General features: G+C 42.3%; 1 protein-coding gene across 2 annotated transcripts in view; it reads left to right on the top strand.

Moving 5' to 3' along the window:
* EXOC6B (exocyst complex component 6B) overlaps positions 1-27,210 on the top strand; it is a 253,118-nt gene that overhangs the window by 163,772 nt on the left and 62,136 nt on the right. The window contains exons 19-21 of one of the 2 annotated variants that reach the window (XM_063457579.1): positions 315-344; positions 15,397-15,538; positions 22,841-22,914. In XM_063457579.1, coding sequence (XP_063313649.1) covers positions 315-344; positions 15,397-15,538; positions 22,841-22,914 — 246 coding nt within the window. The remainder of the gene's footprint in view (positions 1-314; positions 345-15,396; positions 15,539-22,840; positions 22,915-27,210) is intronic. The other variant, XM_063457580.1, reaches the window with a different exon arrangement.

Raw genomic sequence — 27,210 nt, 5'->3', positions numbered from 1 at the left:
GTATGTGGAGGCAAAAAAAAAATAGGAGAGGAACAGCACTCTTTATATTATTTTTGTTTGTTATCTCTCATTGTCCTACTTAGCGCACCCTGTATTTGCTGTATCTTGGTATGTGGAGGCAGTCTGCAGGGGGTAATCTAATGCAGTATAACAATTATATTTATACTTGCCTAAAAGTAAACGCATTGTTCACAAAACATACACCAATATTTATCGGCAAGATATTGATACTTGAGAACTTCAGGTTCAAAGTGGTGGGATATACAATGTTGGATAAGCCTTAGAGTTATAGTATTTTCCATTTTCACCCATAGGCTCCATCTGACACTCACTCCAGAATGCCGGTGAGTAAGTGTGAGTGCTGCTTGCAGTCCTTAAATTATTTAGCACGTGAAATTGACAGCTTTGTTGCAGGATTCATTTTTCTGTTTAAACCATTAAAATCCAGGCTCAGCTGATATTGTCCAAAAGTAAAGTGTGTGATGCATGTTTAGAACATAAAACCTTTAACATATAACGTGCAGTCTTCTGTATTTTTGTTGCATGGGATTTGTAGTGGATGCTGGCAGCCAAGCTCAGGACTACTGTAGAGTAAGTCTATAAATCGTCAGGTGTTTTACAATGTATAGTCATGTATTCTATGGTTTTATATGTCAGGACATAATAACAATCATCTGTTCCTTAGCAGGTCTTAAAATTAGGTAAATACAACAATACATGACATATTGCAATGTGTCATGATTTGTTTAACAAAAATAAAGCCAAAATGGAGAAGCCGTGTGTGAAAAACCAAATACACCTTATTATTATCACTGGTATTTATATAGCGCCAGCATATTCCATAGCGCTTTAAAATATTATCAAAGGGGGAGATTTAACAATAAATTAGACAATTACTACAACTTACAGGAACGATCGGTCGAAGAGGGCCCTGCTCAAACGAGCTTACAGTCTATAGGTGGAGGGGTATAAAACACAATAGGACAGGAAATAGCAATCAAACAAGGTGGGAGTGAGGCAGAGCTGGAGGAGAGAGTAGAGTGCTGCCCTTTAGGAGAGAGCAAGGGACAGGTATGTGAGGTAGAGGTTACTCTGGGAGGCCGTAAGCTTTCCTAAAGAGATGGGTTTTGAAGTACTTTTTTTAAATGATCGAAGATTAGGGGAGAGCTTGATGGTCGTAAGCAGGCTATTCCATAGGAAGGGAGCCACCCGCGAGAAGTCCTGCAACCGTGAGTTGACCGTACGGGTGCGAGCAGTGGACAGGAGAAGGCAGAGTGGAGAGACCGAGAAGGGGCATACCTGCGGATCAGTGAACAGATATAGGAGGGGCTAGAATTGGTCAGTGCTTTATAAGTGTGGATTAGAACCTTGAATTGATTCTTATAGGATACAGGAAGCCAATGTAAGGACTGACAGAGGAGAGTGGTGTGATAGGAGTGACAGGAGAGGAAAATCAGTCTAGATGCAGCATTCATTACAGACTGTATCGGGGCAATACGACTTGTGGGAAGACCTATTAGGAGAGAGCTACAATAAGCCATGCAAGAGATTACTAGAGCTTACATTACATCTTTCGTAAGAAAGGGGCGGATGCGGGCTATGTTTTTCAGGTGTAATCTACAGGATTTGGTAACAGACTGGATGTGAGGCCAGACTCAAGTTTAACGCCAAGACAGCGCACTTGCAAGGATGGACTGATGTGGGTACCACTAACTTGAAGGGAGCGCGAAGGAGGAGGATCCGTATTAGGAGGAGGAAATAAAAGGAGCTCAGTTTTATCACCTTATGATTCAATAGCTTTTGGAACCACCTTTAGCAACAATAATGTGAAGTAGTCATTTTCTGTATGACTTTATTAGTCTCTCACATCGTTGTGGAGGAATTTTGGCCCACTATTCTTTACAACGTCCCTCAGTTCATTGAGTTTTGCTGGAATTGTTCATGCACAGCTCTCTTAAGTTCCCGCCACATAATTTCAATCCATTTGTGCTCTGGACATTGAGTCGGCCATTGCAACACCATGATTATTTTCTTTTTCAGCCATTCTGTTGTAGATTTGCTGGTGTGCTTGTGATCATTGTCCTGTTGCATGACCCAATTTTGACCAAGCTTGAGCTGTTGATGGCCTTACATTTGACTCTAGAATACTTTGGTATACAGAGGAGTTTATGGTCGACTCAATGGCTGCAAGATTCTCACATCCCGTGGCTGCAAAACAAGCCAAAATCATCACCCTTCCACTACTGTGCTTGATAGTTGGAATGAGGGTTTTTTATACTGTTTGTCTTTTGCCAAACGTTTCGCTATGCTTATGGCCAGACATTTCGACTTTGGTTTCTTCTGTCCAAAGGACATTGTTCCAGAAGCCTTGTGGTTTGTTCAGATGCAGCTTTTCAATTGTAAGCCTTGCTTCCATGTTCTTTTTTTAGAGAGAAGAGGCTTTCTCCTGGTAACACTTCTAAACAAACCATATTTTCTTTTTTTGAACTGTACTGTCATGAACTTTAACAGTGTGTAGGCAAGTAGGAAAAGCTAGTTACTGACCCTAAATCTTAACCCCTTAAGGACACATCACGTGTGACATGTCATGATTCCCTTTTATTCCAGAAGTTTGGTAAAGTCTGAAATGTAACTCTTGGGTCTTCTGCAAATTCTTTGAGCACTACACGATCTGACCTTGGGGTAAACTTGCTGTTATGTCCTCTACTCTAAAGATTGGCAACTGTCTTGAATGTTGTCCACTTTTTTGATTCATCTTTTTCACTCTAGAATGACTTTGGACTTTAAATTATTTGGAAATGGCCTTATAACCATTACCAGTTTGATGGGCAGCAACAATTGCTTCTCTAAGATTTTTGCTGATGACTTCCCTCCTTGGCATTTTGTTAACACACACCTGAATGCTCCAGACGACCAAACTGCTGAGATATCCGCTTTTAGAGAGGTGGTCACATTAGGTGATGATCAATTAATCATTGGAAGTAGTATGGGTGTACTTTGTTTTTTCACACATGGCTTCTCCATTTTTGGCTTTTTTTTTTTTTTTGTTAAATCATAACATGGTGTAAATTTCATTTGGTGGTGTTTATCTGAGGTTGCATTTACCTAATTTTAAGACCTGGTAAGGAACAGATGATTGTTATATTGTCCTGATATGTAAAACCATAGAATTCATAGAGGGTGTACAAAAACTTTGACCAACTTTAGAAAAAATCTCTAGTTTATTGGCCCCAAAGTCTGTGGAATAAAATCACCCACGTTTACACACAATAGGTCATGATTGTCTGTTTTAAATATAAAACAACCTCAGAACCTTCAGAAAGTATTTCAGATGACACTCATTGTTGGCAGTTCCAGTCCAAGAGTTTTGTATGAGAATTGTCTTTGCTTTCACTGGTGTAGAAGTAACGTACTGCAAGGCCTGATTTGTCCTTATCATCCTATGAGCATTTTTTTATTTATTATTTATTTTTTATATATTATGCGTTGAATTCCACAGATTCATTTGTTGTAATGCCTTAAAATATGCAGATAAGTATGACTCCATTTGCTGATGGAGAATCCTGGGCTTTTTAGACCTCCGGTGCAATGCAAGCTGAGTTTTTGCACCAAAGGTGATTTTTACTTCCGTTTCCGTTGCTGTTTTGTTATCATTTCCCTCAGTACTTAGATACTCATTCCTGGCTATTGTCATGGCATCTTTCCTTCCTTCTGCTGGATAGAGTATTTATTGGCAGCACGGCCTCATCATAAACAGGGCATCCCTGCTGGCATCTATCACTGTAGATTTGCGCACCCATACCTGACTCATTCAGCCGTTACCCTGTTTTTAAGCTGTGCTTGCTTCACTGTGAGAATGAACACAGGATTTATTTGTAACTGTGGGTGTAATTTTTCATTAAGTAAAAAAAAGGGGGGGGGGGCTGCCATTTTATTTTATTTTTTTAATAAATTGGCAGGAAGGAAAGAGGAGGGGGCTGTAATTAAGTGCTTGTCTTTTTTTATGTCATCAGCAAATGAGGAATAATGATCTAATACTCGGTAATGATTCCATGGAGAGCTCTTAGGGATTATTAAAGAGCCGGGCAGGAAATTATCATTAACTCTTAAAAATAAATAATAGTTTTTGCATTAGGTATTTTCACGGCATGATGACAGCAGCCCTCCTCTTGCCGTTCAGTCATTATCTGTATTCTTTCTCTCTTACCAGGGCTGCTAGCGCTTAACTTAGAGCGGCGTCTTGGAGCAGATGGTGGTTTCACTGACTGAGGTGGGGGCTAGTGTCTTAAGTGGGCTATGGCGTTCTGGTAAAACCATTGTCCTGGCATTTCTTGGGTGCAGAGACATTTTGCCGTTATCCAGTGCGTACACCCCATTTATATGGTAACATGACTGTGTGTTCTCCCTGTAGTAGAAACAGAAAATACCCCTTAATCTTACAGTTGGGATCTATTTTACGTTTTGTCAGAGAGAGTCTAAAAAGGAGTATGGACTGTGAGCTCGCCAGAAAAGACCACTGAAAATAAAAGATGCCGTTTGAAAGCATTTCAAAGAGATCCCAACTGTGTATCCTGGGTTCATGAGCACTTATCTTTGCTACAATTCTGGAGGTGCCACAGTTAGCTGAAGTTAGCATTGTAGAGATATAATACGCTTTATGCTTAATCCTAGTCCATGGTTATCAGATTTTAAATCATTACAACATATGCAGACAAGGGACATTCTGTAAGGCATTGCTTTGTTTCTTAGCATGTTTAGTACAAGGTTCCCATAATTCATGTCATAATTCCCTGAACCAACTATTGGATTAATGTCTTACAGACCCTGTGGACTCGTATTGGGCAACGTCACTGAGCAAACATTTGAGCTACTCTAGATATGGATCTGCATTGTTGTGCAATCTTTTCCCCAAATTTACTAAACTTCCAAGAGCAGGGGTGTGCATGACGCAATCATGGGAAAAGTGGCCAGATTTGCATAGAGTGCAGGCGCATTCTACGATTAGGCAAAGCCACATGCTGTTTGCCAACGTGCATTCACTATAATAAGCTTGAATTGGGACATAATAATAGTATTACTTGTGTTGTGGGAACTCTTTCTACATATGTTTGGCTCTTTCTATTGAGAATCTGACCTCCTACAAAGTTATTCTGTGGGTAGTTTTTTTTTTTTTTTTTATCTCTTTACGTTAATGTCAGAATTAAACATTGCGGGGTTTGTTGAAATAGAGGGAAATAACCTTGTGTATTTAGTTGATTTACTTGTGTGTACATCATTAGAACTGTGAGAATTTCCCTTTGTTTATTAATGTAGAATGTCCATGTTGATATCGCATGAGTAGGAAAATTGAGCTTTAATGAACCGAGCCAATGCTTCCTGTGAGTTCTGGGCGATGGAGGGAGAAGAGTGTGCTGCATTCAAGTAGACTGGACCCATTTATTGGAGTTTGTTTTACATAATGGGATAAATCACTTCAATTAACACATTGTGTAAAGCAAAGAAATTGCGCATCTGCATCATATACTGGACTGGTTAAATATAGATCATTTCCAGATCATGTGCAGAAAAGCACAAAAGGTACTATGTTATATACGGATTATACACTTTATACACTCAACCAATTGACTCGACAGATCAAAATGTAAAAAGTGACATAATTTTCCTCACTCAAACTCCCTAAACTTAAGGGAGAAGGGTGTAGGCAAGTAGGAAAAGGTAGTTACGGACCCTAAATCTTAAATGAACACTATAGTCTGCTAAATAAAGCAGTTTTAGTGTATAGATAATTCCCCTGCAATTTCACTGCTCAATTCACTGTCATTTAGGAGTTAAATCACTTTGTTTCTGTTTATAGCTGCACCTCCCCTGGCTATGATTGACAGAGCCTGCGTGAAAATAAAACTGGTTTCACTTTCAAACAGATGTAATTTACCTTAAATAATTGTATCTCAATCTCTAAATTGAACTTTAATCACATACAGGAGGCTCTTGAAGGGTCTAGCAAGCTGTTAACATAGCAGGGGATAAGAAAATCCTAATTAAACAGAACTTGCAATAAAGAAAGCCTAAATAGGGCTCTCTTTACAGGAAGTGTTTATGGAAGGCTGTGCAAGTCACATGCAGGGAGGTGTGACTAGGGTTCATAAACAAAGGGATTTAACTCCTTAATGGCAGAGGATTGAGCAGTGAGGATGCAGGGGCATGTTCTATACACCAAAACTGCTTCATTAAGCTAAAGTTGTTCAGGTGACTATAGTGTCCCTTTAAATATGGGTATGCATCAGATACCATACAAAGGGAAACTAAAGAAAATGGACAAATACTATGTTACCAATAGAATTGGGGAATAGTAAAAAATGAAAATAAATAACTGTAGTAGAATAAAACAATTACGATGTCCAGGAAAAGGACTACAATAAATCTTCTGAAACTAAATGAACTCAAAAATGTGAAGTGCCAGTGTGTAAAAAAAACATGTGTGGCCATCAATAGTAGTTGCAAAGTATGGGAAAATAATAGACTAGAATAGTCAGTAGAAAAAGCCAACATATAAGCATAATGGACAGAAACGTATACAATGAGAAGGTACTTAATGCAGATAAATAAAATAACAATGAAAATAAACCTGTTAAAGGGAGGAAAGTGAAATTATTTGGCAATTCAACCAGAGACAGATACACATATTTAGTTTCAGAAGAAACACTTTATGGAGAAAGGTATTGGGAGTGTTGACCATCACACCAGCGTTGGGCTTTTATGACATCGCAGTCTACATACATAGACATTAATATGTAGTTGGTCTCCCCTTTGCATCTACAATAGCTTCCACTCTTCTGGGAAAGCTTGCCACAACATTTTGGAGTGTGTCTGTGGACATTTGTGCCCATTTATCCTGTAGCACGTAGTATTTGTCAGGTCAGGCACCTATGTTGGACGAGAAGGCCTGTTTTACAATGTCCATTCCAGTTCATTGCAAAGGTGTTTAGTGTAGAAGAAATTGACTCAGTAGCTTGCCTTTTGGTCAGTCCCCACACAGGTCCCAAACGGGTTAACAGGATTTACTGACTGACAGAGAGAACCCATACCATTTGTAAATCAGACTGATCTTCCCATCTATAAGGGTACTCCATATCGGAAATTCTGGCAAGTTACCTCTGCATGAGAGATACCCCAGACCATTGTATTGGCAAGAGGGAGAAGGCATATGTTGCAATTTGTTATACCACAAGGTTGGTTTCCATGGCTGGTATATTGCCATGCCAACAGAATGGAACCCTGTCACAGGCTCAGGGCTGGCGTATCGCCATGACAACAGAATGGAACCCTGTCACAGGCTCATGGCTGGCATATTGCCATGCCAGCTGAATGGAACCCTGTCACAGGCTCATGGCTGGCATATTGCCATGCTAACAGAATGGAACCCTGTCACAGGCTCAGGGCTGGCATTTCTCCATGCCAACAGAATGGAACCCTGTCACAGGCTCAGGGCTGGCATATTGCCATGCTAACAGAATGGAACCCTGTCACAGGCTCAGGGCTGACATTTCGCCATGCCAACAGAATGGAACCCTGTCACAGGCTCAGGGCTGGCATATCGCCATGCCAACAGAATGGAACCCTGTCACAGGCTCATGGCCGGCATATTGCCATGCCAACAGAATGGAACCCTGTCACAGGCTCAGGGCTGGCATATCACCATGCCAACAGAATGGAACCCTGTCACAGGCTCATGGCCAGCATATTGCCATGCCAATAGAATAGAACCCTGTCACAGGCTCAGGGCTGGCATATCGCCAAGCCAGCTGAATAGAAACCTGGCATATTGCCAACAGAATAGAACCAACAGGGCTGGCATATCGCTATGACAACAGCATGGAGCCCTGTCACAGGCTCAGGGTTGGCATACTGACTTGCTAACAGAATGGAACCATGTCACAGGCTCAGAACTCGCATATCGCCATGCCAACAGAACCCTAAAGAACTCTTCCAGGGTCATAAAAACTACTAAGTTACTTAGTCATGAGAAACATGATAGTCCTGTTTTATAAAAGACAAAAAGTTGCATATATTTTGGTAGCCAAACAGCCTGAAATGTCATTACAGAATCACTTCTGGTAGTAAACCCTTAGTACAGCTCTAAATATTTCTGCCTTAAACGGACGCGAGTGTCTTTATGCACAGCCAATCGATTCCTATGAGATCCATCCAACGCTTTGTGGGATGCTATGTGCGCCACTAGAGGTGCAGGGTAACATTTCGACCAGGCTAGTAGCTCAGGACTGATATTTACATATATGCATATACATTTCTTTATAGAATACAATACTATAAAAGACAGACTTCTTCGGTTCTTTTTGATTGATGTGTTCTAGTGGGCATCATGGGAAATGCAGTCCATGACCTTTGCAGTGTTAAAGGTTAGCCATTTCACCATTATCTAGCAATACAATTCACACAGAGCTTTTTACTAAGAAAATAAATGAATCCCCAGCTCGGATAGGGAGATCCAATATATCTTTAGCTTTCAGATTAATGAGTGTTTATTTTATACGTCAAGGAGTTAAAGTGCTTTTTAATGAGTCCTTTGATAATGCACTTATAGAGAACAAAGCTACCCTTCATATATGTTATTACGTCTAATTTATGACTTATTTCTTCTAAACACTTAAACGCTACCGGTAACCAGACCTACGGAGCTCCACGTTTCTGATGTTCCTACTTGTTTGTTAGGAGCTCTGTATGATAGAGGATGCATTTCAACACTTGTTTAGCAAGGGCGCAGGGGATAGACGGAATATTGCGAATTTAAAGGGACCTTACGTTTATCTGTGTCCATCTTTTGTTATGCATTAGCAAAAAATGGAAGATAATAAGTTTAAAAAGCAAAGCAAACTTTTTTTTTTTTTTTATTATTATTTTTTTTACCCTTGTTCCGGGGGAGGAAAGGAGGAAAGAACATAATGTTGTACATATGAAAAATATGAAATAAATCTGCAATTTGCATTTTACTAATTAGCCTAATTAGCATACAAATAAAATGTTGGCAATATTAACAGAGCATGTGCACAGCAACATGAGAAGCAGCAAGATGAAGATGGAGGTGTCTACAGAAGGGTGAAGGGTGTTTTTGTTTCTGAAAATGACCCGATTTTTCAAAGAAAGAAACCTCAGAAGAATACTCCATGTGCATCGGTTTGTCTGTATTTGTTTTGAACCTAAAGCCCAAAAAAGAGTTACACTACTTGGGAATTATTTCCTAAAAACATTATTTCACAATAATTTTAAGGAATGCAAAAAAAAAAAATTGTGTTCCTGCGGTCCCCTTGTTATAAAAACCCTGTTATCCAGCTCTGTTATTCTCCTCACTGCTGCTGTCTTCTCTCAATGTTTGAGTTCTGATTAATTATATCTAACCCAGTGCTCTTACTAGAGAAGGGCTGGAGACATAGGCCCATGTGCTGGGATGAATATGTACCACAAAATCTAGTGTTTGTTATAGAGAAGGATTCAGTCCAGTGTTCCTTATAGAGAAGGATTCAGTCCAGTGTTTGTTATAGAGAAGGATTCAGTCCGGTGTTTGTTGTAGAGAAGGATTCAGTCCAGTGTTCCTTATAGAGAAGGATTCAGTCCAGTGTTTGTTATAGAGAAGGATTCAGTCCGGTGTTTGTTGTAGAGAAGGATTCAGTCCGGTGTTTGTTGTAGAGAAGTATTCGGTCCGGTGTTTGTTGTAGAGAAGGATTCGGTCCGGTGTTTGTTAGAGAGAAGGATTCAGTCCGGTGTTCCTTATAGAGAACGATTCAGTCTGGTGTTTGTTATAGAGAAGGATTCGGTCCGGTGTTCCTTATAGAGAAGGATTCGGTCCGGTGTTCCTTATAGAGAACGATTCAGTCCGGTGTTCCTTATAGAGAACAATTCAGTCCAGTGTTCCTTATAGAGAACGATTCAGTCCGGTGTTCCTTATAGAGAACGATTCAGTCCGGTGTTCCTTATAGAGAACGATTCAGTCCAGTGTTCCTTATAGAGAAGGATTCAGTCTGGTGTTTGTTGTAGAGAACGATTCAGTCCGGTTTTCCTTATAGAGAACGATTCAGTCCGGTGTTCCTTATAGAGAACGATTCAGTCCGGTGTTTGTTATAGAGAACGATTCAGTCCGGTGTTCCTTATAGAGAAGGATTAAGTCCGGTGTTTGTTATAGAGAACGATTCAGTCGGGTGTTTGTTATAGAGAACGATTCAGTCCGGTGTTTGTTATAGAGAACGATTCAGTCCGGTGTTTGTTATAGAGAACGATTCAGTCCGGTGTTCCTTATAGAGAAGGATTCAGTCCGGTGTTCCTTATAAAGAAGGATTCAGTCTGGTGTTCCTTATAGAGAAGGATTCAGTCCGGTGTTCCTCATAGAGAAGGATTCAGTCCGGTGTTCCTTATAGAGAAGGATTCAGTCCGGTGTTTGTTATAGAGAACGATTCAGTCCGGTGTTTGTTGTAGAGAACGATTCAGTCCGGTGTTCCTTATAGAGAAGGATTCAGTCCGGTGTTCCTTATAGAGAAGGATTCAGTCCGGTGTTCCTTATAGAGAACGATTCAGTCCGGTGTTCCTTATAGAGAAGGATTCAGTCCGGTGTTCCTTATAGAGAAGGATTCAGTCCGGTGTTCCTTATAGAGAAGGATTCAGTCCGGTGTTCCTTATAGAGAAGGATTCAGTCCGGTGTTCCTTATAGAGAAGGATTCAGTCCGGTGTATCTTATAGAGAAGGATTCAGTCCGGTGTTCCTTATAGAGAAGGATTCCGTCCGGTGTTCCTTATAGAGAAGGATTCAGTCCGGTGTTCCTTATAGAGAAGGATTCCGTCCGGTGTTCCTTATAGAGAAGGATTCAGTCCGGTGTTTGTTGTAGAGAACGATTCAGTCCGGTGTTCCTTATAGAGAAGTATTCAGTCTGGTGTTCCTTATAGAGAAGGATTCAGTCCGGTGTTCCTTATAGAGAAGGATTCAGTCCGGTGTTCCTTATAGAGAAGGATTCAGTCCGGTGTTTGTTGTAGAGAACGATTCAGTCCGGTGTTCCTTATAGAGAAGTATTCAGTCCGGTGTTCCTTATAGAGAAGGATTCAGTCCGGTGTTCCTTATAGAGAAGGATTCAGTCCGGTGTTCCTTATAGAAAACGATTCAGTCCGGTGTTTGTTGTAGAGAACGATTCAGTCCGGTGTTCCTTATAGAGAAGGATTCAGTCTGGTGTTTGTTGTAGAGAACGATTCAGTCCGGTTTTCCTTATAGAGAAGGATTCAGTCCGGTGTTCCTTATAGAGAAGGATTCAGTCCGGTGTTCCTTATAGAGAACGATTCAGTCCGGTGTTCCTTATAGAGAAGGATTCAGTCCGGTGTTCCTTATAGAGAAGGATTCAGTCCGGTGTTCCTTATAGAGAAGGATTCAGTCCGGTGTTCCTTATAGAGAAGGATTCAGTCCGGTGTTCCTTATAGAGAAGGATTCAGTCCGGTGTATCTTATAGAGAAGGATTCAGTCCGGTGTTCCTTATAGAGAAGGATTCCGTCCGGTGTTCCTTATAGAGAAGGATTCAGTCCGGTGTTCCTTATAGAGAAGGATTCCGTCCGGTGTTCCTTATAGAGAAGGATTCAGTCCGGTGTTTGTTGTAGAGAACGATTCAGTCCGGTGTTCCTTATAGAGAAGTATTCAGTCTGGTGTTCCTTATAGAGAAGGATTCAGTCCGGTGTTCCTTATAGAGAAGGATTCAGTCCGGTGTTCCTTATAGAGAAGGATTCAGTCCGGTGTTCCTTATAGAGAAGGATTCAGTCCGGTGTTCCTTATAGAGAAGGATTCAGTCCGGTGTTTGTTGTAGAGAACGATTCAGTCCGGTGTTCCTTATAGAGAAGTATTCAGTCCGGTGTTCCTTATAGAGAAGGATTCAGTCCGGTGTTCCTTATAGAGAAGGATTCAGTCCGGTGTTCCTTATAGAAAACGATTCAGTCCGGTGTTTGTTGTAGAGAACGATTCAGTCCGGTGTTCCTTATAGAGAAGGATTCAGTCTGGTGTTTGTTGTAGAGAACGATTCAGTCCGGTTTTCCTTATAGAGAACGATTCAGTCCGGTGTTCCTTATAGAGAAGGATTCAGTCCGGTGTTCCTTATAGAGAAGGATTCAGTCCGGTGTTCCTTATAGAGAAGGATTCAGTCCGGTGTTCCTTATAGAGAAGGATTCAGTCCGGTGTTCCTTATAGAGAAGGATTCAGTCCGGTGTTCCTTATAGAGAAGGATTCAGTCCGGTGTTCCTTATAGAGAAGGATTCAGTCCGGTGTTCCTTATAGAGAAGGATTCAGTCCGGTGTTTGTTGTAGAGAAGGATTCAGTCCGGTGTTCCTTATAGAGAAGGATTCAGTCCGGTGTTCCTTATAGAGAAGGATTCAGTCCGGTGTTCCTTATAGAGAAGGATTCAGTCCGGTGTTCCTTATAGAGAACGATTCAGTCCGGTGTTTGTTGTAGAGAACGATTCAGTCCGGTGTTCCTTATAGAGAAGGATTCAGTCTGGTGTTTGTTGTAGAGAACGATTCAGTCCGGTTTTCCTTATAGAGAACGATTCAGTCCGGTGTTCCTTATAGAGAACGATTCAGTCCGGTGTTGGTTATAGAGAACGATTCAGTCCGGTGTTCCTTATAGAGAACGATTCAGTCCGGTGTTTGTTATAGAGAACGATTCAGTCCGGTGTTTGTTATAGAGAACGATTCAGTCCGGTGTTTGTTATAGAGAACGATTCAGTCCGGTGTTTGTTATAGAGAACGATTCAGTCCGGTGTTTGTTATAGAGAACGATTCAGTCCGGTGTTCCTTATAGAGAAGGATTCAGTCCGGTGTTCCTTATAAAGAAGGATTTAGTCCGGTGTTCCTTATAAAGAAGGATTCAGTCTGGTGTTTGTTGTAGAGAAGGATTCAGTCCGGTGTTCCTTATAGAGACGCATTCGCTATGTTCAGTGGCGTCATTAAAACGGGCATAGAGACCTTCACACATTGTCTGACAACCTCTTGATTTGTGTTTGAGGCAAATTGTAAGCATTGCTGTTTTGTTTTTTTCAGAAATGTTATACAAAAGGAACAGCAACTGTGCTCAAAAGCGCTACATTAAGATCAAATGGTTATAATGTGTGTAATGCATGTAGAAATATATATTTTATATTCACCTCTGACTACCTGCATGTGAGGCCTCTTTATTGTAGTGACCTGAATCTTGGAAGTTGAGCATGATTAGAAGATCTGCCAGTCGTCCAATTTGACTGCAATTAGACAGTCTGCCAGGGATGTGCTAAGCAGTTGATGTGTGCAGCATGGCTGGGCTGAGCAGCTGGACAATCTGCCTGGGACGGGCTGGGCAGTTGGACATTCCAGCATTGAAAGGGTTTAGTGACCTTTGTCTCCATTAAGAATTTGTTGTATCTAAAATAATTTACATATTTTTCCACTTCTAAAACGGAGTTAGCTTCAATTGCATATCCCCAACCAGTAGTACTTGTCAAGGTTTAGACTTGCTATGTATTGCACAGTTGGGAGCAGAGTTAGGAAACCACAATATGAGCAGTGATTTCCTCTGGAAAATTCCAACAGTCATAGCTGGGTTGTACTGGTCGTTTGTTGGTAACCCAGTTAGCGGAACCATCAGGGGCCCCAACGGGTCTTGTGACAGTGCTGAGTGAACAGACTGCAGTATGTATGGGGCCTTTCATACGGTGGAACGGTAGTGCCAGAATACTTCCTGTAATGTACAGTTTATAGTTTTACCTGTGGAGCTGCCGAATGACATGACACAGGTGCCATTTAACAGAAAATGCCTGGGTCAAATCAGTAATGCTTTTTGTCTGTCCTACTATCCTTTTTATAGGACAAGGGTTTTCAAATTTGTATAAACTTCCTTTTTAATACTGTGCTGGGAAAAGATTTCTACATTGGACGTGTCTAGGTGTACGAAGGTCCCGTGTGTCTCAGAGGCCAAGATTTGTTGTCTACGTCAGCCAGATAAATGTATACATTTAAATGTAGCATAGCACGAACAAAGGTGAACACAAGTCAATATTTCCATTCAGAATTGATTTGCTCTAGACCTTTCGCTGTTTAATACTCTCTAACGTTCAGAATTGTCCAGTGCTGTCTATATTTTAGCTGCTGTCTCCTCTCATTGAAAATAAATGTTTGGTTCTCATTCTAGATCAGACTAGCTGCTGCCATTTTGTGCTCTTTATGACCTCCGTTTTCCTAAAGTTGAAACAAAATGTTTTCACAGCTAATGAGCGAGATTTATTTAATGGCATGTTTATGTATATAGAATGTTGTGCATGGGAAGGACTGTGTTCAACTAATCCTGGAGGGTTGTGATATATGCATGTATCTCTCTAAAACAGTATTTATATTTGACACATCACACTGCTCTCTCTAAAAAGAAATGAACATATGTGCAAATCGCATTGTTTGTCTGCTCAAATATTGGCTTTTTATTTTCTCTGTTCAAAACTGTTAACATAAGGATTTCTCCCCAGCTCTTTTATATGAGCTAACAGCTCTTCTATATGAGCTAACAGCTCTTCTTTAACTAATGAAATTATAACATTTCCGTAGGTGACCCATCTTTGGTATAAACTGGGTGGTGTGCACTTTTACAGTTTTCTACCCATTTCACGTGGTATTTTCCCAACATCCTTCCCATTGATGCCCTGCAGCATAGAGATGGTTTGTATTTAAAGCAGTGACAGCAGGTATTTTCTAAACTACATTAATGTGGGCAGATGTAGTTCAGAAATTATCCACAGTGCTAAAGTTTCCTATCACTTGTCCTAAACACGTTCCATTGTCCCCTGTGATACTTGATAACTATTGCACGTTTGTTAATTTGTCTTCTCTTCCCAGATAAAAAAATAAATCAAAAGATCATAGTAGTTGTAGTTCAGTGCCGGTTATTCACCTCCGAAACACATTTAAAATTTCCAAAAACTAGAATTTTAGCGATGATGAATGTGGTCTATTGCAAGGGTTGTTCTCAAACATTTTACATGGCGACTGATGTAATTTAGAACGAGACGTAAAGGATTGTATTTACTCAAGTTGATTTCTACTAGTTTACTAAAGGTTAAAGACAAACGAGCACTCTTAAATGGAACCATTTGGTGATGTGGTCTAACAGAACTGGCCTATTTTCTTGTGGTGTTGTTGTTTTTTTTTTTTTTTTTTTTTTTTTTGTTAACTTGACTAATTTAGTAGGTTTTAGTTTTGGGGGTATTTTTTGTTTTGGTAGGGTCATTGTCTATGAATAGTAGAAAGTTATTTGTCCTAGCAGCCCACTTCAAAGCTAAGAACGTCTCATGTAATAAGAAACACTCTTTCTAATCCCAACTGTCTCCTTTTTTTTCCCCAGGGGAAGGTAGCCCAAACCGCCTGCATGTCTGCCTGCAAACACCTCTCCACGTCCTTAACACAACTACTGCTGGAAGCTGAAGTGAAACAGATCACTCTGGGTGCCTTGCAGCAGTTTAATCTGGATGTAAAGGAGTGTGAACGTAAGACGTGCTTTATTTTACCTCCATTAGCAGCCTTGTGTTTGGTTTGTGTGTTTGTGTTGTCACTGTGTGTGCCTGTGGCAGTTTTGGTGTATGATAGATTATACCAGGCTTGTGATGATATTGATACATGAATCTGCATGATATAATCTCATTTTTACTGTTAATCTTACTTCTCTTTGCTTTTTGTAAATATTAGGTATAGGGCTGTGAGGGTCAGTGTTAGGTATAGGGCTGTGAGGGTCAGTGTTAGGTATAGGGCTGTGAGGGTCACAGGTATAGGGCTGTGAGGGTCACAGTTAGGTATAGGGCTGTGAGGGTCACAGTTAGGTATAGGGCTGTGAGGTTCACAGTTGGGTATAGGGCTGTGAGGGTTACAGTTAGGTATAGGGCTGTGAGGGTCACAGTTAGGTATAGGGCTGTGAGGGTCACAGTTAGGTATAGGGCTGTGAGGGTCACAGTTAGGTATAGGGCTGTGAGGTTCACAGTTAGGTATAGGGCTGTGAGGGTCACAGTTAGGTATAGGGCTGTGAGGGTCACAGTTAGGTATAGGGCTGTGAGGGTCACAGTTAGGTATAGGGCTGTGATGGTTACAGTTAGGTATAGGGCTGTGAGGGTCACAGTTAGGTATAGGGCTGTGAGGGTCACAGTTAGGTATAGGGCTGTGAGGTTCACAGTTAGGTATAGGGCTGTGATGGTTACAGTTAGGTATAGGGCTGTGAGGGTCACAGTTAGGTATAGGGCTGTGAGGGTCACAGTTAGGTATAGGGCTGCCAGGGTCACAGTTAGGTATAGGGCTGTCAGGGTCACAGTTAGGTATAGGGCTGTGAGGGTCAGTGTTAGGTATAGGGCTGTGAGGGTCAGTGTTAGGTATAGGGCTGTGAGGGTCACAGTTAGGTATAGGGCTGTGAGGGTCAGTGTTAGGTATAGGGCTGTGAGGGTCAGTGTTAGATATAGGGCTGTGAGGGTCAGTGTTAGGTATAGGGCTGTGAGGGTCACAGTTAGGTATAGGGCTGTGAGGGTCACAGTTAGGTATAGGGATGTGAGGGTCACAGTTAGGTATAGGGCTGTCAGGGTTACAGTTAGGTATAGGGCTGTGAGGGTCACAGTTAGGTATAGGGATGTGAGGGTCACAGTTAGGTATAGGGATGTGAGGGTCACAGTTAGGTATAGGGCTGTGATGGTTACAGTTAGGTATAGGGCTGTCAGGGTCACAGTTAGGTATAGGGCTGTGATGGTTACAGTTAGGTATAGGGCTGTCAGGGTTACAGTTAGGTATAGGGCTGTGATGGTCACAGTTAGGTATAGGGCTGTGATGGTAACAGTTAGGTATAGGGCTGTGAGGGTCACAGTTAGGTATAGGGCTGTGAGGGTCAGTGTTAGGTATAGGGCTGTCAGGGTCACAGTTAGGTATAGGGATGTGAGGGTCACAGTTAGGTATAGGGCTGTCAGGGTCACAGTTAGGTATAGGGCTGTGAGGGTCACAGTTAGGTATAGGGCTGTGATGGTTACAGTTAGGTATAGGGCTGTCAGGGTCACAGTTAGGTATAGGGCTGTGATGGTTACAGTTAGGTATAGGGCTGTGAGGGTCACAGTTAGGTATAGGGCTGTGAGGGTCACAGTTAGGTATAGGGCTGTGAGGGTCACAGTTAGGTATAGGGCTGTGAGGGTCAGTGTTAGGTATATGGCTGTGAGGGTCAGTGTTGGGTATAGGGCTGTGAGGGTCACAGTTATGTATAGGGCTGTGAGGGTCACAGTTAGATATAGGGCTGTGAGGGTCACAGTTAGGTATAGGGCTGTGAGGGTCACAGTTAGGTATAGGGCTGTGAGGGTCACAGTTAGGTATAGGGCTGTGAGGGTCACAGTTAGGTATAGGGCTGTGAGGGTCACAGTTAGGTATAGGGCTGTGAGGGTCACAGTTAGGTATAGGGCTGTGAGGGTCAGTGTTAGGTATAGGGATGTGAGGGTCACAGTTAGGTATAGGGCTGTCAGGGTCACAGTTAGGTATAGGGATGTGAGGGTCACAGTTAGGTATAGGGATGTGATGGTTACAGTTAGGTATAGGGCTGTCAGGGTCACAGTTAGGTATAGGGATGTGAGGGTCACAGTTAGGTATAGGGCTGTCAGGGTCACAGTTAGGTATAGGGCTGTGAGGGTCACAGTTAGGTATAGGGCTGTGATGGTTACAGTTAGGTATAGGGCTGTCAGGGTCACAGTTAGGTATAGGGCTGTGATGGTTACAGTTAGGTATAGGGCTGTCAGGGTCACAGTTAGGTATAGGGCTGTGAGGGTCACAGTTAGGTATAGGGCTGTGAGGGTCACAGTTAGGTATAGGGCTGTGAGGGTCAGTGTTAGGTATATGGCTGTGAGGGTCAGTGTTGGGTATAGGGCTGTGAGGGTCACAGTTATGTATAGGGCTGTGAGGGTCACAGTTAGATATAGGGCTGTGAGGGTCACAGTTAGATATAGGGCTGTGAGGGTCACAGTTAGGTATAGGGCTGTGAGGGTCACAGTTAGGTATAGGGCTGTGAGGGTCACAGTTAGGTATAGGGCTGTGAGGGTCACAGTTAGGTATAGGGCTGCCAGGGTCACAGTTAGGTATAGGGCTGTGAGGGTCACAGTTAGGTATAGGGCTGTGAGGGTCAGTGTTAGGTATAGGGATGTGAGGGTCACAGTTAGGTATAGGGCTGTCAGGGTCACAGTTAGGTATAGGGATGTGAGGGTCACAGTTAGGTATAGGGATGTGATGGTTACAGTTAGGTATAGGGCTGTGATGGTTACAGTTAGGTATAGGGCTGTCAGGGTCACAGTTAGGTATAGGGCTGTGAGGGTCACAGTTAGGTATAGGGATGTGAGGGTCACAGTTAGATATAGGGCTGTGGGGGTCACAGTTAGGTATAGGGCTGTGAGGGTCACAGTTAGGTATAGGGCTGCCAGGGTCACAGTTAGGTATAGGGCTGCCAGGGTCACAGTTAGGTATAGGGATGTGAGGGTCACAGTTAGGTATAGGGATGTGAGGGTCACAGTTAGGTATAGGGATGTGAGGGTCACAGTTAGGTATAGGGCTGTGATGGTTACAGTTAGGTATAGGGCTGTCAGGGTTACAGTTAGGTATAGGGCCGTGAGGGTCACAGTTAGGTATAGGGCCGTGAGGGTCACAGTTAGGTATAGGGCCGTGAGGGTCACAGTTAGGTATAGGGCTGTCAGGGTCACAGTTAGGTATAGGGATGTGAGGGTCACAGTTAGGTATAGGGCTGTGAGGGTCACAGTTAGGTATAGGGATGTGAGGGTCACAGTTAGGTATAGGGATGTGAGGGTCACAGTTAGGTATAGGGATGTGAGGGTCACAGTTAGGTATAGGGATGTGAGGGTCACAGTTAGGTATAGGGATGTGAGGGTCACAGTTAGGTATAGGGCTGTCACTGTTTGAGGGTCAGTGTTGGGCATAGCACTGACCATCACGTTTAAATAAGACAGCCACTAGAGGCACTTCCTGCTTGCTAGACAACTTTTGCTAGTCCCCTGACGCTGCACTCCCTCACGCTCTGTATGAGAACATCCAGCATCAGTAAAGCAATGCTTTCCTATAGGGAAGGCTTAATGCACTTCCTGCGCATGCGGAGGAGGTGGCAATTAAGGGTTTTTAACCCTTCTCATGCTGGGTCGGTTGCGAGTGGGAGGGGAGGGGCAGAGGGACGTGTATTGCTTACACTAAATGATCCATTTAAATACAGAAATTAAAGCACCAACACCACTACAGTGAGCTTTAATTGTTATCGTTCCAGAAGCCCCCTGCACAGCCCCCGGTTTGCGGCAAACCTATCGCTAAAGCAGAAGTTCCTATTAGTGGTTTCATTGTTTCCGTGCGTGACGTGATGCCCTCAGCCCATTCATTATGTCCATATAGGGGCAACATTAACATAGTGAACACAGGAGGGGAACTTCCACTTTAGCAATATCTGTGAAGAGTGGCCTGACGGTGGGTATTCAGGGGACCCAAGTGTGGATCAAACCATTCAAAAACCATTTAAATCTTACCGGAGGGACAGGGAGCTGTTGTGGTTATGGTGCTTAGACTGCCCCTTTAAGACACATAATCCCAGTGTTAGCAGTTCTGCTTTTGTCAAAAAGTTATCAGAGCTAGTGAGCACACCTCTCACTTAAAGTCGGCATTTGGCTATTAGATTTAAATTTAAATTGATTTGGTGATATCATTCTATTGAATAAACATTTTTCTTTTGCCAAATTGTGACTACATCTGACCTCTATTCAATCAATGGTTGGACGAGAGCTCTATTTTATTATTAATGTTATTTATAAAGCACCATCATATTAAACAATGGAAATAAATCAGCTGGCAATCCACAGACCATAATAAGGTCAACAGAACAAAAAGCCGGAAGGGGTCCTCAGATTTTCACAGAACCTTGGCTATTCTCACAATCCATGGTTCATTTAATTGTGCGCACGTTTATGGTCTCCTACCTAATCCATTTATGGTTTTGCTAAAACACTAGAAATACTAAATAATCCGACTATCCAATGGTTAAAAGCTAGCTGCCGTTCATGACCTAGGCAACTGAAAAAGCCCCAGAGACACCGGGATTAACTGTTAAAGTACCGATAGTTCTCATTGCTCTGGCATCCAATGGGTTAATTGGATACGGTGCAGAGGAAACGTGTTGCCGGATTCCAGATTTGCTGCAGTCTAATTAGATTCCTGGAGCTGCACGGACACAGATAGAGCAGGTGCCATCAACCTGATCAGCAGGGATTCGTGACCTTTCCCGCCCAGCCAAGGCCTTCGCTGCTACCCGCATCAGTGGGATGAAGACAGATGTGGGCTCTGAAAGCTGCCAATAGATCACTGTCAGACTACTGTATGTGAGCAGTGAATAGGAGCTGCAGATAAAATGCTGATTCCTTTTCCTTGGGGAAGCAGAGGTTTTGTTGTCTGGCAGCTTCTGTCTTGTAATCTAGTTGTTTAAAGATTTACAGACTTGCAGGCCTGTGGCAGCGAGGGGGGGTTAGAAGGGCAGGGGGGTTTGACCCCTTTACTGTTTGCCTTAAATATTTCAAAGCATCACAGCCCATGTAGGTGTCTTTATATTAAGATGCCCTGAGTCCTATTTAATTTAGTTGTGTCTTTCCGTTGTTAAACCCTTTCCATTTCGGCATTTTCCTGCTAATTTAACATCTGGCTTTACCGCTTATACTTTAAGAGAATTCTTGCATGTTTGCTTCTTTTTCTATTTTCATCATCTGTTTCTATAATTTGGAGTTAGTGATGTCTAGGGTTTATTCTATTGCAACCGAGCTATTAGTGGAGCGAGGCAGCATTCCATTGCACGTGTTCTGACAAGTGCATCTAACATTTGGAATAAATTGTGCTGCACTGCAGATTATGGTGGTGCTATAAAAACACGTGAATGACAGGAGTGCTGTTTCTGGGCTGTTATTTGGAAGCCTTTACGCTGCCCCTCCGACCTTTAACACCAAAACCTAAGCTTTTCATTTTCTCTTGGATTTGAAACACTGTCCACCCTGCAGTTAGTCCACAGCGTTACGCCACTCACAAGAATAGCTTCCAAATAGATGTGACCGTCAGATCTCCAATATTTCTTGGGAACAAGTCTTTAGCAGATTGCACAGTACGGTTTATAATTTTTCCAGAAATTCCATGTATCCCACAAATTATAAAACCTAGTTGGCTGAAGGCAAGAAAACACACTCTAAATAAATGCACAGCAGTTTAAAATACCTTTACTTAGTTCTGTCACTGCTTAAAAGTGTTCAGTCGACAAAGACATAGAGAGTTTAATATTTAAAAGCTCTGCAGAATAAGTTGACAATATATAAATGCCAACAGTAATAATAATGTAACATCATGGCTGGGACATGCAGGGGAAGCCCTGAGTTAACGAGTCTCTGAAACGCATCCCCAAAATTAGCTCTGATACTCCCACTACAAAACTAGTACATTGCTGGCCTATGACTGCATCCTTTCAATTTTTAAGGATCTCCTGCATTCCCCAGGAATAATTAGTATTTTGAGATAAGTGATCAGTGTAGTTTTTTTTTCCTTTTTCGGATTGCTAAATTTGAACTTTGTCCATGCCAGCTCCCACCTTGCAGGATACCACTTACTCTTATACTATAATTCATGTAGATTGACTGACAGGCCTACAGTCTTACTGACAGCCATACTTTGATACCCATTAGATCTTTATAGTGAAAGTAAAAATTGTCTCTTCCTACAACTCTGTTTGGGATAGGAATATGGCTCTAGTTATCGCTGGAACTATTTTATCTCACATTCTTTATCCATTCACATTGCGGGGGGGGGGGGACGGGGGGGGGGGGTAATTCCCGCTAGGGTTATGATGCTAATAACTGCCTAATCTGATCCACAGATAATGTAAACTGCCTGATATCTGTGTGATTGGAAGGCCTTTGCTAGGCTTAAACTGCCCGAGCAACTTTTCATCTTCCGCGAGTATAATCAACAGGCGCTCAGTGCTAGTTGGAGGGAACGTTCACACTGTACGCCCAATATAAAGCCTGCCTTTCAGCACAGTTTGTAAATGAGTCTCGCATGGGATAATATTACAGAAGAGACCATGTAATCATGAGCTAAAGAGCCCCACTTGCCCCTAAACGAAGCCGCCCTCTCTGCAGAAGCCATGGTTATAAAGCACCATAACAGATAATGAAAATATGCCGGTAAGAGCACAATTAACGATGCTTCAGGGAATTATTTATTATTGATAAATACGCAGGGGATGAAGTGACAGGCGTGAAATTGGAAAATTCTTTCAGCGACCCTAAAATATACAAAGCGTTTGGAACTGAAAGAACTTTTCACAGCTGAAGATTTTATTGTGCAAAGATGGGAAGAAAAATAAAAAGGGTGAAGAAAAAAAAACACTTATTTTGTTCTTTTTTCCTTTATCCCCCCCCCCCTCCCCTGACAATGCCACCCCCACCTCCAACCATCTCCCTTTTCGCTTAGTTGTTTGTCCATTGACCAGACAAATACTCTGAAGCCCAGAGTGGCCCATGGGAATAGATTTCAGGTTGCGTTAGTACAGTTTCCTTGCTGTCAGGACGGTCGAATTAATGGTGTTTTGATGACACAAATTTTGAAGGGCAGACAAAGAGCATGAAGGCAGAGAGACATGACTCCTTAGAAGCTTGTTCCTCCTCTCCTCCAGCCTCCCTTGTCCTCGCTGTCATCCGTCTGCCAATCTTCCTGTCCATGGTTATTTAAAGGCGCTTTTCATAGCCCTTTCTTTCCCACAGGGTTTGCCAGATCCGGACCAGTGCCTGGGTTCCAAGGAGAGACTCTGCAGTTGGCCTTCATCGACTTAAGACAAGTAAGCCTTTGTTGTTTTTGTTTTTTTGTTTTTCTTTTAAGATGTGTGACTGAGGGCCCATGAGGTCTTAAGGAGAGGGAAGACGATGAGAAGTAAGGGGAGGGGAGGGGGCACGAAGAAGGAATTGAATTTAGACTGTAGGGATTAAACGCCAGAGACCTGCATTTCTCTCGCCTTTCAGGACTGTCAGGTTGGTTCTCCTGCCTGTGCAGTTGATGGGCGCGAGGGAAGATGATGCCATAGCGCACCCCTTCCTTGAAAGGCGACCTCTGCGTTGTGTAACATACATATGACTTTTAACAGGGCACCGAATAACTCTGCAAGCTCCACCGTCTCGAACGCTAAGAAAAAGACAGAAAGGGCGCTTGTACAGAAGCGACCCCGCATAGAAAGATCTTGTATTCGATGGTTTGCCAACTCCCAAGATGAAATTGAGGCGCCTCTTGGTAAACTAGGCAGTCTCTCAACCAACCTCTGTGGATACCAGAGAATGGATCAAATGAGCAGAAAGCACGATACACCAATTATTTAACTTCATCCTAAAATCTTACTGCATGGTGAACAGTGGCTAACTTTACAGTTTTATTTAATATGTGTTATCATTTCCACTGCTTATTCTAAAATGCATTTTATCATGATACATTAAGCTTTACAGACAATTGATCAGTCCTCCACAGGGTGCCGTATTTTACCAGGATATTCACACCCTCTTTGGTACAGGACTCCCCCTTGATTTCATAGTTTACTAGTTAGGCCTGTATGACATTTTCTACCATGGTTCTGATTGGCTGACCGTTTTGACTGCCGTATCTATGGAATTATTAGTACATAATGGGCCCGGGTTATTTACTGGATTCTTATTTAACATTAACTTTTGCCATATTTCTGTAACAGTAGCATTGCAATTTTCCTTGGGTGTTTTTGTATTTATTTTGGTCACAGTCACAGAATGAAATGCAACAAAGCACAAGACTTTGTCCCAGAATCTAATGTGTGCCTCTCATAATGCATGAGACTCCATGTGTGTTTGTCTGTATATATGTGAATAAATAGCACATTGGCATATTCAGCAGTTCGTTGAAGCACCTTTGACAGCAAAATAATTATTGTTGGGTATGATATAACAAGCTTTGCATACCTGGATGGATCTTGGTAGTTTCTGCCATTCATCTCTGCAGATCTTCCCAAGCTCTGTGCGGTTGGATGAGGACTGTCGGTGGTCAGTCAGTTTCAGATCACGTTAGGGATATTCTATTGAGTTCAAGTCCAGGCTCTGGTTAGGCCACTCAGTGACATACATAGACTTGTCTCTAAGCCTCTCTTGCATTGTCTTGGCTGTGTGCATATAGTGATTGTCCTGTTGCAATTTGAAACTTTGTCCTGGTTTGAGGCCCTGAGTACTCCAGACCAGGTTTTACTTAAAGTGGACCTGTCACTGCCTGGGGACTTTGCATAATTTGCTGGGGATCCAGTGGTCAGGGAGGGGCAGGCAAAAGTGTGTTTAACTTACCTGAACCCGTCCCTCCGTGGCGCCACCACCATCCTTTTCAGGCGTTTCCTCCATAGACAGAGCCAATAACCTGCAGCCTGGTGACTGCTGAAGATTTTATACTTCTTGATGACGCAAGCTCCAGACAGTGTCATGAAGTGTCAGGCGTAGGAATAATACAATAGACAAAGTAGTCCCTTTTGGTTAGATCTAGAATTAAAAAGAGAAAAAGACAGAGTAGGGAAGAGTAAGCAATTGGAAAAAGGTAAGTATGGCATGACTGTGACGCTCCAAGGATATCTCTGTATTTTTCTGCATACAGCTTTCCCTCCACCATGACCAGTTTCCCAGTCACTGCCACTGAAAATCACCCCTAAAGCATGATGCTACTGCCACCATGCTTCACTGTTGAGATGGTATTACGCAGTTCATGATCAGTGACTGGTTTCCTTCAGACATTTCATCAGATCAGAGAATCTTGGTTTTCACTGTTTGAGTGTCCTCTAGGTGATTGCTTGCTTTTTTTCATTTTTTTTTTTCAAATGCCGAGCAGAAATTCATGTGTCATACATTGTGGAGACACTTCTGTCTGGTTACTCTGCCACAGAGGCCAGATTGGTGGGGGGGCTGCAGTGATGGTTTTCCTTCCTTGAGTTTCTCCCATCACAAATGATCTCTGGAGCTAAACCAGAGTGACCATCGGGTCCTTCTCCCCCAATTGTTTGGTTTCTAGGGAGACACCTGGTTGTAGCTCCCGTCTTCCATCTAGGAATTATGGAGGCCATGGTATTTGTGGGGACCTTCAATGCAGCCACAATGTTTCTTGTAACTTTCTCAGATCTGCGCCTCAACACAATCCTGTCTCTGAGCTCTGAAGGCAGTTCCTTTGACCGCATGGCTTGGTTTTTGTTCTGATATTCATTTAGAGCTGTGAGGCCTTATATAGTTGAATTTGCCACAGGTGGACTTCAGAATTTTTTTTTTTAAATATCTCAACATCCCAAAGATGATCCATAGAAATGAGATGGATCTGAGCTAAATTTCTAGTGTCATTGCAAAGGATCTGAATACTTAGATCAGTGTGACATTTCATTTTTTTCTTTCTAATAAATTTGCAATGTTTTCAAAAATCTGCTCAAAAGTCTACATGGGAGTGTAGAATGATCGGAACAACAGAGGCAGAACCTGTTTAACCTCAATGGGAGAAAACAACTGTAGAATAAGCATGTTTGAACAATAAAGGGGTCTGAATACTTTTCAGATGTGCTCTGTGCGTGTGTTTATAATTGTATTAATATATTAAAAGACCAATTAAGTTGTTTCATGAAATATTATATTAAATTTAAAGAATGTGTCACTGAGCTAATTTTACAGTTGAAGCATTCGTCACCCAGTTAACGCCATGTAAAAGGTTAAGAAGCTCACTTTGTGGGTTAGTTTCCTTAATGCCAGCCAAGTCCTAGTAATATATGTATTAAGTAATATACTGTCTTTAAAGTCTCAGAGTTGGAATGCAGCCCGAAGGTGAAGAATGTTTTTAGAGTTCAGCGTGTTAATGTCCAGTATGCTGTGTTTGAAATGGATTATTAGAATGTATTGTATTTACGTTTCCCTGTAATTGGTGTCAGTTGCTGCTCAGCCATGCTATTGTCTGCCCTGTCGCTTTCACTCAAAAGCCCATTAGAAGCACAGAAATCTGACTCTCTCCCCCCGAACCTAGGGCTGTTTGTGGATGAATGGGCTCGGGAGGTATTTATCGACAGGCCAACATTGTAGCATGCAGCAGAACATCTGAGAATGATCACACTCTGTAATGAGCTCATTTATTACAATTTATTTATTTTAGTTTCTTGGTGAGCGAGTTCACTGCACACACACCCGGAGCCAGAACTCAAGCGTTAAGCAGGCAGTGGTAAAGATACGGTTAGAAAAGGTGCTGCCACAGAAGGCACAAGAATACACTGTCCACTGCTGGAATGTTTTTGAATAGTCTGACCATTTCGTACAATGCTCTCGTCCCATCTCCTGCCTGCGCTTTACTAGGAAACCAGCAGCCTGGGTCACCGAGAGATCACAGCTTGTATTGTGTAGTGTTTGGGTTGGTGATACTGCCTGCAAATCGGGATGCAGTGATTTCATGGCTTCTCAGTTATTTATAGGAGCCGCGCCAATGCTGAGCGTTTTACTTTATGTTACCATTGTTTTAAGCCACAAGCTAGCCTGCTGCCTGAACTTTCCGGTAGGCACTTACTTGTTTAGGGATTTGATGGGTAAGCTCCATGAGACTTTAATAACTTGTCAGGGTCAAACAAGCAGCGATAACTCTTTGGCTGAGAGTGATGGGGTTTGCACTTAAAAAAAAACAAAAAAAAAACAGCTCTGTCACACTTTTAATGTGGTTTAAGTCAGGTTTATCCCCAGATGTTTTAAAACTACAACTTCCCCAGGGTGTTTTGTCATTCTGAAGACATTCTAAATGCATGCAAAGCATCATGGGAGCTGTAGTTCTACAACATCTGGGGATCTAGCTTCTAGGCACCCATGGTTTAAGCCATCAGTTCCTTTCATTTCCATTGAAATGCTGGACCATGCAAGTCATTCTTCGCATCTCCGATGTATCCTCTAATCTCCCTCTTCACGTGTGATAAGTCTGCACCAAACAATATGCGTACCTTCCAATATTTGAAATGCACAGAGTGACGCTTTAATTTTAGGGCTGTGAGTGGGGGTGTGGCCAGGCACAGGGCGATTCTGAGACATTTTAGGTGACTTACTAATAAGAATCTATACAACTAAAATGTAATTGA

The sequence above is a fragment of the Pelobates fuscus genome, chromosome 6 (assembly GCF_036172605.1).
Source record: "Pelobates fuscus isolate aPelFus1 chromosome 6, aPelFus1.pri, whole genome shotgun sequence".
Classification (NCBI taxonomy): Eukaryota; Metazoa; Chordata; class Amphibia; order Anura; family Pelobatidae; genus Pelobates; species Pelobates fuscus.
This window is presented reverse-complemented; position numbering and strand designations above follow the sequence as displayed.